Below are 10,095 nucleotides of genomic sequence, written 5' to 3'. Positions count from 1 at the left end.
AGCTATATTACAGATAGATGTTGATGGGCATATGCTTTCTGGTTTCAATTATAAAATTTGTATAGCTTTCTTTAGAGAAGTGTACATTTCTGTAAAATTCACAAAGAGGGATGGCATTGTACACTATCATTTATGAGGTCTATCATGTATAGATCTCTTTTTATACACATATATGTATACACAAATTTATGTCAAGTTTGTTATTTTTGCATAAATGATTTTACTATGTGAATTATTTTCATTTTCTTTCACAGATGATTTCAGTTTGTAACAATCATGAAATGTTATAGTACTATATTTTCAAAATGACTATTAATTTGAGAATTCCTCTGCTTTTTCCTCTCTTCATGGTATTAAAATATTTACAAATTGCAATTACAGGTAAAATAAGCATGACATTACATATGATATTGCAAACTCTCTTCTCATTGTCAGTTCTAAGCATTAAAATTCCTAGTCAACAAATATTATTATCTACTCTGTGAAGAATAATAATCTGTACAAAGACCACTGAAACATCTCTATGTGACAATAGGGACAAGGTATGAGAGCTCAGTGCTCTCTAAGCCATGACTCCTTCTGTTTTCCTGCCTTCCCTTGTATTCTCACTGACTCTATTCTTCTTTGATGCCTTCTTCAGATTTGCCAACATGAAGGAGTACATCTTCAAGTTCAGTGGCCTGATTTGCAGTACATCAGCTTTAGTATTGGAAATCATCCTTGCAAACAGCCAATGCTGGCGCCTGTGGGAGTTTAACAACAAGGTTGTACAATTTGTGTCAATTGGACTCTGGGAAGCTTATTACACTCAGGACGTTAACATCTCTGGGGCTGTAACCAGGATGTTGGTTCACACTCCTATCAATGAAACCTGGAACAAGTCATCAGAATTTCAGTATTTACAAGTCCTGATAGCGTGGGCCATTTTGATGAAAATCCTAGTCCTGATTTTTACTTCAGTGGCCATTAAGATCAGCTGTAAGGAAGGCCCATTCATTGAGATGGAGCTGTTTTGCTACAAGATATCTGCCATAATTTTGGCTGCGAGCAGCCTTTTCACACTTATCACTGTGACCTTGAACCACCTAGTAGACATCTATGGGCAAACCACTCTTGACTTTTCAGCCGACTTTCCCGTTAAAAAGGAGGACATTATAAAGAAACACTGCACAAACGTGTTCCCAATGGGTGTCCTGACTGCCACGATGTCACTCTTTGGCGTGATTTTGTTTCTCTGTGAGATGATCGCTTTGAAAGTACAGAGTCAGGTGAAGGGCCAGTGTGCTTCCAACCTGGCTGAGCAAAAGGTCTGAAGTGAGGGCTCTGGCATTTTAACATCTACCAGGAGAATCCTTGAAGAAATTGCCCATTTGTACACAGTACTGTGTAATCACCAATTCATTCTATATAAAATATCAACTTGATTTCTGGGAGTGTGTCTAAGTTTTATTCCTTCCTTGCTGTCAAACACATTCCATTCGTTAAATGTTTTCACATTCTAAACTGCAGGTTGTGATCCCATTCCACAGTGCCAACAAGCAATAGCAAGAAAGAATACAGTATAAAGGCATGTGTCCTCAGTAAACCTAGTAAATCCCATGAGAAATACGGTTTGCAAGTAAGCAGACACCTCAACACAAAAAAAATAAACCCCATTCTTGTGTGGAGACACTTAAGTATTCATATCTCTGAAAGGTAGAGCAGGAAGTTTTAGCCTTGGCACTGCTGGGAGTGTGGGATGCTGCTCTCTTGGAGAAAGAAGGCAATGCTGTTTGTTCACTGAGTATGCTAGTGCCATCTGTTGTCTGTCTCTATTAGAAGTCAGTAGCCATCTCCTATTTGCCCAGTTGTGAATAAATGCTCCAAATACTGAGGCATTTCCAGTGTGCTCTGATGGTCCATGTGGTGGGTAGCATAGGACCATGCTAATCTATCAGCCATCCTTCAGGACCTTAAAAAAATCCTGATTTTCTTTCTGGGAACATTAGTCCCTATTCTTTAATCAGGTCATCTTTCTGAGTGTGTGTTAGACTGTGTGAATACTTTCTCTCAATGGATCTATATCAATGGTTCTCAACCTGTGGTTTGTGGTCCCTTTTCTGGGTTGAATGACCCTTTCACATGGATTGCCTAAGATCATTGGAAAACACAGATATTTACATTATGATTAATAAAAATAGAAAATTGCAGTTATGAAGTAGTAATGAAAACAATTTCATGGTTGGGGGGTCACTAAAACACGGGAGAGGGTTTTAGAGGGCCACAGCATTAGGATGTTTGAGAACAACTCATCTAGATGTTCCATCTCCTTCACCACCAACCACCATATCACATACCTGATTCATTTCTCTGACAAAATACATAACATGAGCAATAAAGGAAGAAAAGTTTATACTGGCTCTTAATTTGAGGAAATACACATCATGAATGAGAGATCATGAGGGCAAGAGTCCCAAGTTGCTTGCTACATTGCATTAGTAGTTAGGGAGCAGGGAGAGTAGTTAGAGCACTGCAGATGCTCACCTAGCTCCCTCCTTGTTAGGCAGCCAGGAGCCTCAGTCCAAGGAATGATGCTACTCTATTTCAGATGGTTCTTCCCTGCCCAATTAACCTCATCTTAACCTCTTTGAGACATTACCATAGGCTTCTGTATTTCTTGATTTCAGATCCTGTTCACTCAACATTCAATATTAACCATTCCTAATCCTCTTCTTGACAATTTATGGTCCAAATATATCATTTTTATTACATTAATTTTTTTTTGTGGGTGTGTGGTTGTACCAGAACATTTGTGCCATGGCTTGTGGTGATGTTATAGGGGACTTGGAAAGCAGTAGCCTTCTAGAAGTATATGAATTTCATTAATTCAAGTGGACAAACTATGTATGTGCTGGAAATTTAACCCACACAGGACAGAGAGTAGAGTGACAGGTGAAGATGGTAGAGTTACATCTATAGATATGTGACAAGGAATTTTAAACAGGAAGCCAATGGGTTGAAAATAACAGAGATATGCGTGTTCCTGACAGAAAGTAACTATTATAAACTCAATATACCCAGACTCAACTGAGCACAGAAGCAAGATCAGATGTCAGGAAAAGTTTTGATTATGAGCAATGTGTGGCTGATGACAGGATATAGAATCATAGAACAAAAAGACTTCTAAACATGTATGTGAGAATATTTAGGCTAGGATAAGTGAGGTGGATGATTTATGATAAATATGTGTGGCATCATTCCATGAGCACTGGACTCAGACTGCATAAAAAAGAAGAAGAAGATCAGAATCATTCATAGCTCTCTGTTCCCTGGTGATAGGCACAGAGTGACCAGAAGCCTCATACTTCCTACACCATACACTCTCTGCTGTTATAGTACCCTCAAACTGTGAGATCTCTAATATCTTCTTGAAGTCATTTTCATGGTAGATATTTTCTGTTTTTTCTGGGTTGGGATGTTCAGGTCTTGCTGATGTATTCTAGAAAATCTTTGACATTAACCAGAAGCTCTTAACCTCTTCTTGACTCTAGCTCTTGTCTTTTCATCATTCAGTATTAAACGTCTTAAGCCCACTTCTTGCCAATTTCACTTCATAGTATTACATTATTACATTCATTTACTTGTGTGCAAGTGTTTGGAGTGTTTATGTGTTATTTTCTAACATGGCACCATGTGCAACTGCAGACATATGGAGGTCAAGAGTCAACTTTTAGATGTGTTGTATGGGTCTTGAGTGAGGGGTCAAAGCTTGAAGGTATCATCCAGGTTCATTGGGGTTAAGAACTTAGGTCCTGGAAAGAAAACTCAGAAAGACAGGAAAGGGAAATAACAATTGAGTAGAGAAGGGTACTATACAGAGCAGGGCGATTCCAGTCCTGAGGTAGGAAAGGCATGCAGTAGCTGCCTGCCAAAAGTGACACTGACAGAGATGTGAAGGATTCTGATAGAAAGTAAAAGGTATGGATCTGAGAAAGACACAAAAACAATTCCCCACAGGAGTGAACAATTGTGAGAGTCCCTAACAGTTGCAAATTGACAGAGAAACAGATAGTCTCTGGGCATAGGGAAAGAAACAGAAGCAAAACCCCACAAACTTTATTAAAACAGTCAAACAGTATCCTCTAGACTAGTGGTTCTCAACCTTTCTAATGCTGCACCCCTCTAATAGAGTTCCTCCTGTTGTAGTTACTCCTAACCATTTTCTCATGGCTACTTCATCTCTGTAATATTATTAATTTAAAGAATTGTATTTTCAATATTTTTGGAGATAGAGGGTTGTCAAAGGGGTCTCAAACCACAGGTTGTAAACTAGTGCACAAGGGGATGGGAGGTGCACTCTATCTGGGAATCTGCTCTGAAGCTGAGGTCAGATCATTTTGATAGGCAATGTCACCTCTAGAGTCCCTCTCCTTCATGATTGGTCCTAAGCAAGTGTTCCTTGAACAGTTTCTGTTGCCTCTGCTTCCTGCCTGTTAACAAATTTTATCAGTTCCAGTCTCCTAGTTGGTGTGAGAAATGAGCATTCTTTTTTAAAGGAGACAGGCATAATTTTTTAAAATAAACAATTTCCCTCAACTTCTCTACATTGCCCTTTCTCACAGATTAACATTGGATGGCACCAGACTGTGTGCAAATGGAGTTCTGGCTAATTCTAGCTGAAAAGACATGATGTTTCCAGGTATTGATCAGAAAGATGGGAGCCCTTGGTTAGAAAGCAGACTCTTCATGCCAGTCAAGAAGGCTGCATTAGGACACACTTGTCTGTGTAAATATAGGATCTGGAACAGCCAGTTGATAACTGTGTTGTGCTGGTGAGGTACCATCTATCATAGTGTGAATCTACGAAAACAATTACAACCCGAAGTGATCATGTGATTTAAGAAAAATCATAAAGAGCCACATTGTGATAGTTTTGAGCTTTGTACTTATGAGAGGAGGAATACAGGCAAGAAACACCGCAAACCCCTCTGCAGGCCTTAGAGTAACCATAAGTGAGGGTAATGAGTTCCTTGTTGCTTTTCTCTACTGCAGCCTCTGTGTGCTGACCACAGGGAGGTACATCCCCAGGTCGGTGAATCCCAGCTGCAAAGGACTTTTCAAACAGGGTTTCAATTAGGGCTCTCTGTTTTCAAATGACTGTGGTTTTAGTCCCAATTGCTTATTTGTTTTGTATTATAAACCTGTGTAAGAGTCCTGATCATTTCCTGTGCCACAACCTGCAGGTGATCCTGCTTTGTAATGTCCTGCACAAGACAAATTATTCTACAAATTTAAGTTCAGCCATATTCAGGTTTTTAGGACACAGGTACAATGCAGCCAGCTCTGTGCCAGCATAGAACATGAATGACCCCTGGCCCCTTTCACCTTACATTCCTTGATCCTCTTTGAATACTCATAAGCAGCTCCCAACTCTCCACATCCTTCTAGAATTGCACACTCCCCATGGAATGGCCAATTAAAATCTTTTTTTTAGAACATTTGAGAGCATTTCTAAGGCATAGGTCCAAATATTTCCACATTACTCAAGTACTGATTCCAAAAGTTTAAAATTTCATGGTTAGGTTAATAATATTAACTTGAACAATTCTATTCCAAGGACCAATTTTCTACTTTGCTTTCCAGTCTCATGGTTGTGACAAATATCTGACATGATGAAAGACAGGAAAGAGTGGATATTTGAATATTATTATCTCACAGTTTGAGGGTACTATAACAGCAGAGAGTGTATGGTGTAGGAAGTATGAGGCTTCTGGTCACTCTGTGCCTATCACCAGGGAACAGAGAGCTATGAATGATTCTGATCTTCTTCTTCTTTTTTATGCAGTCTGAGTCCAGTGCTCATGGAATGATGCCACACATATTTATCATAAATCATCCACCTCACTTATCCTAGCCTAAATATTCTCACATACATGTTTAGAAGTCTTTTTGTTCTATGATTCTATATCCTGTCATCAGCCACACATTGCTCATAATCAAAACTTTTCCTGACATCTGATCTTGCTTCTGTGCTCAGTTGAGTCTGGGTATATTGAGTTTATAATAGTTACTTTCTGTCAGGAACACGCATATCTCTGTTATTTTCAACCCATTGGCTTCCAGTTTAAAATTCCTTGTCACATATCTATAGATGTAACTCTACCATCTTCACCTGTCACTCTACTCTCTGTCCTGTGTGGGTTAAATTTCCAGCACATACATAGTTTGTCCACTTGAATTAATGAAATTCATATACTCCTAGAAGGCTACTGCTTTCCAAGTCCCCTATAACATCACCACAAGCCATGGCACAAATGTTCTGGTACAACCACACACCCACAAAAAAAAATTAATGTAATAAAAATGATATATTTGGACCATAAATTGTCAAGAAGAGGATTAGGAATGGTTAATATTGAATGTTGAGTGAACAGGATCTGAAATCAAGAAATACAGAAGCCTATGGTAATGTCTCAAAGAGGTTAAGATGAGGTTAATTGGGCAGGGAAGAACCATCTGAAATAGAGTAGCATCATTCCTTGGACTGAGGCTCCTGGCTGCCTAACAAGGAGGGAGCTAGGTGAGCATCTGCAGTGCTCTAACTACTCTCCCTGCTCCCTAACTACTAATGCAATGTAGCAAGCAACTTGGGACTCTTGCCCTCATGATCTCTCATTCATGATGTGTATTTCCTCAAATTAAGAGCCAGTATAAACTTTTCTTCCTTTATTGCTCATGTTATGTATTTTGTCAGAGAAATGAATCAGGTATGTGATATGGTGGTTGGTGGTGAAGGAGATGGAACATCTAGATGAGTTGTTCTCAAACATCCTAATGCTGTGGCCCTCTAAAACCCTCTCCCGTGTTTTAGTGACCCCCCAACCATGAAATTGTTTTCATTACTACTTCATAACTGCAATTTTCTATTTTTATTAATCATAATGTAAATATCTGTGTTTTCCAATGATCTTAGGCAATCCATGTGAAAGGGTCATTCAACCCAGAAAAGGGACCACAAACCACAGGTTGAGAACCATTGATATAGATCCATTGAGAGAAAGTATTCACACAGTCTAACACACACTCAGAAAGATGACCTGATTAAAGAATAGGGACTAATGTTCCCAGAAAGAAAATCAGGATTTTTTTAAGGTCCTGAAGGATGGCTGATAGATTAGCATGGTCCTATGCTACCCACCACATGGACCATCAGAGCACACTGGAAATGCCTCAGTATTTGGAGCATTTATTCACAACTGGGCAAATAGGAGATGGCTACTGACTTCTAATAGAGACAGACAACAGATGGCACTAGCATACTCAGTGAACAAACAGCATTGCCTTCTTTCTCCAAGAGAGCAGCATCCCACACTCCCAGCAGTGCCAAGGCTAAAACTTCCTGCTCTACCTTTCAGAGATATGAATACTTAAGTGTCTCCACACAAGAATGGGGTTTATTTTTTTTGTGTTGAGGTGTCTGCTTACTTGCAAACCGTATTTCTCATGGGATTTACTAGGTTTACTGAGGACACATGCCTTTATACTGTATTCTTTCTTGCTATTGCTTGTTGGCACTGTGGAATGGGATCACAACCTGCAGTTTAGAATGTGAAAACATTTAACGAATGGAATGTGTTTGACAGCAAGGAAGGAATAAAACTTAGACACACTCCCAGAAATCAAGTTGATATTTTATATAGAATGAATTGGTGATTACACAGTACTGTGTACAAATGGGCAATTTCTTCAAGGATTCTCCTGGTAGATGTTAAAATGCCAGAGCCCTCACTTCAGACCTTTTGCTCAGCCAGGTTGGAAGCACACTGGCCCTTCACCTGACTCTGTACTTTCAAAGCGATCATCTCACAGAGAAACAAAATCACGCCAAAGAGTGACATCGTGGCAGTCAGGACACCCATTGGGAACACGTTTGTGCAGTGTTTCTTTATAATGTCCTCCTTTTTAACGGGAAAGTCGGCTGAAAAGTCAAGAGTGGTTTGCCCATAGATGTCTACTAGGTGGTTCAAGGTCACAGTGATAAGTGTGAAAAGGCTGCTCGCAGCCAAAATTATGGCAGATATCTTGTAGCAAAACAGCTCCATCTCAATGAATGGGCCTTCCTTACAGCTGATCTTAATGGCCACTGAAGTAAAAATCAGGACTAGGATTTTCATCAAAATGGCCCACGCTATCAGGACTTGTAAATACTGAAATTCTGATGACTTGTTCCAGGTTTCATTGATAGGAGTGTGAACCAACATCCTGGTTACAGCCCCAGAGATGTTAACGTCCTGAGTGTAATAAGCTTCCCAGAGTCCAATTGACACAAATTGTACAACCTTGTTGTTAAACTCCCACAGGCGCCAGCATTGGCTGTTTGCAAGGATGATTTCCAATACTAAAGCTGATGTACTGCAAATCAGGCCACTGAACTTGAAGATGTACTCCTTCATGTTGGCAAATCTGAAGAAGGCATCAAAGAAGAATAGAGTCAGTGAGAATACAAGGGAAGGCAGGAAAACAGAAGGAGTCATGGCTTAGAGAGCACTGAGCTCTCATACCTTGTCCCTATTGTCACATAGAGATGTTTCAGTGGTCTTTGTACAGATTATTATTCTTCACAGAGTAGATAATAATATTTGTTGACTAGGAATTTTAATGCTTAGAACTGACAATGAGAAGAGAGTTTGCAATATCATATGTAATGTCATGCTTATTTTACCTGTAATTGCAATTTGTAAATATTTTAATACCATGAAGAGAGGAAAAAGCAGAGGAATTCTCAAATTAATAGTCATTTTGAAAATATAGTACTATAACATTTCATGATTGTTACAAACTGAAATCATCTGTGAAAGAAAATGAAAATAATTCACATAGTAAAATCATTTATGCAAAAATAACAAACTTGACATAAATTTGTGTATACATATATGTGTATAAAAAGAGATCTATACATGATAGACCTCATAAATGATAGTGTACAATGCCATCCCTCTTTGTGAATTTTACAGAAATGTACACTTCTCTAAAGAAAGCTATACAAATTTTATAATTGAAACCAGAAAGCATATGCCCATCAACATCTATCTGTAATATAGCTGGGGATAGAGTTCAGTGGTAAAGTGATTATCTAATACACACAAGCCCTGAATTCTTCTTTAGTATCTGTAAACCAAAATCTATATGTAAAATTGTCCAGAGAGTGAGTCAGAGGAATAGGGGAAATGGATAATTAACACATAAAATCTTAGAAGTCCATAAAAGTGGATTTTTCTAATTTTAGCACATCTCTTACTTAAAATTTCATCTTTAGATAATTAGCTTCATTTCAGTGAAACAAAAAGAATCCTGACATATTTTTGTTAGCAAATATCTTCTTTCACAGAAAATTTACACTCTATATTGTAACTTTAAACAAACTTCTTTGCAACTTTTCTCAATTCCAATCTTAGGATGAAGGAAGGAGGTGAGTCATTTACTCACTAAGCAGGTGGATAACATCACTGCTAACTGCGCATGCAGAAGGTTGAAGGAGCCTACACACTGGATCTCCTTGCCAGGAAACTTTCCCTAACAGCTACCCCCTGCTCTAAAGTCTCTGTAGAATGTGCTTCCTGACTGAGTGAAGGCAGTAGCTGTTCTAATAGGGAAGTTTCATCAGCAAGATGAGTTCACAATTCATGGTGGCTTGGGTAACACCCTGCCCACATCATCTTCCTTTCCAAGGCAGGCTGGAGGCAATGGACTCCAAGAACAGTGTGCTTTGAAGCAGTACTGAGAACACAATGAAGATTGCTGGTGTTCCAGAAAAAAAAAATGAGCTAGCTTGGCAGTATCTGTTTCTTCGGGTGTTTGAAACACGTGGAGTAGATGCGCATGATTCATAAAGACCATATTTGAAAGCTCCCATATATAACAAAAAGTTTTTATACCTTTTTGTATTATGGACAAGAAGATTCATTTAGAAGGTGGCAGGATCACAGTCGTTCTTCCCAGTAACAGTAAATGCCCATATATGCAGTCAGAGAAAGAGTGGAAAAACCTTCAGAAAAAAGAAATTCTGTTTAGGCAGACATTTCAGCTCAGAGCAATGTCTCTCTACCCTGTTGATCC

General features: G+C 38.9%; 2 protein-coding genes across 2 annotated transcripts; one reads left to right on the top strand and one right to left on the bottom strand.

Annotated features, from left to right (window-relative positions):
• The first annotated feature begins 644 nt into the window (after positions 1–644).
• On the top strand, positions 645–1,424 carry LOC143270826 (uncharacterized). The gene has a single exon (XM_076561959.1). The coding sequence runs from the start codon at positions 651–653 to the stop codon at positions 1,311–1,313; it is 663 nt and encodes a 220-aa protein (XP_076418074.1). The 5' UTR covers positions 645–650; the 3' UTR covers positions 1,314–1,424.
• Positions 1,425–7,658: 6,234 nt separating this feature from the next.
• On the bottom strand, positions 7,659–10,019 carry LOC143270783 (uncharacterized). Its single transcript, XM_076561891.1, has 2 exons — positions 9,915–10,019; positions 7,659–8,442 (listed from the first exon to the last, which is right to left on the bottom strand). The coding sequence occupies exons 1-2, from the start codon at positions 9,941–9,943 to the stop codon at positions 7,770–7,772; spliced, it is 702 nt and encodes a 233-aa protein (XP_076418006.1). The 5' UTR covers positions 9,944–10,019; the 3' UTR covers positions 7,659–7,769.
• Between the last annotated feature and the right edge of the window lie 76 nt (positions 10,020–10,095).

Source organism: Peromyscus maniculatus, chromosome X, assembly GCF_049852395.1.
Source record: "Peromyscus maniculatus bairdii isolate BWxNUB_F1_BW_parent chromosome X, HU_Pman_BW_mat_3.1, whole genome shotgun sequence".
In the NCBI taxonomy this organism is placed as follows: Eukaryota; Metazoa; Chordata; class Mammalia; order Rodentia; family Cricetidae; genus Peromyscus; species Peromyscus maniculatus.
The sequence above is the reverse complement of the archived record's forward strand: the minus strand, read 5'-3'. Positions and strand labels throughout refer to the sequence as shown.

Coding starts and splice junctions, on each gene's coding strand:
- LOC143270783 (XM_076561891.1), bottom strand. CDS start 9,943: ATGAATCTTCTTGTCCATAATACAAAAAG. Junction 8,443..9,914: donor CTTGTCCATAATACAAAAAG/GTATAAAAACTT, acceptor TGCCTTCTTCAG/ATTTGCCAACATGAAGGAGT.
- LOC143270826 (XM_076561959.1), top strand. CDS start 651: ATGAAGGAGTACATCTTCAAGTTCAGTGGCCTGATTTGCAGTACATCA.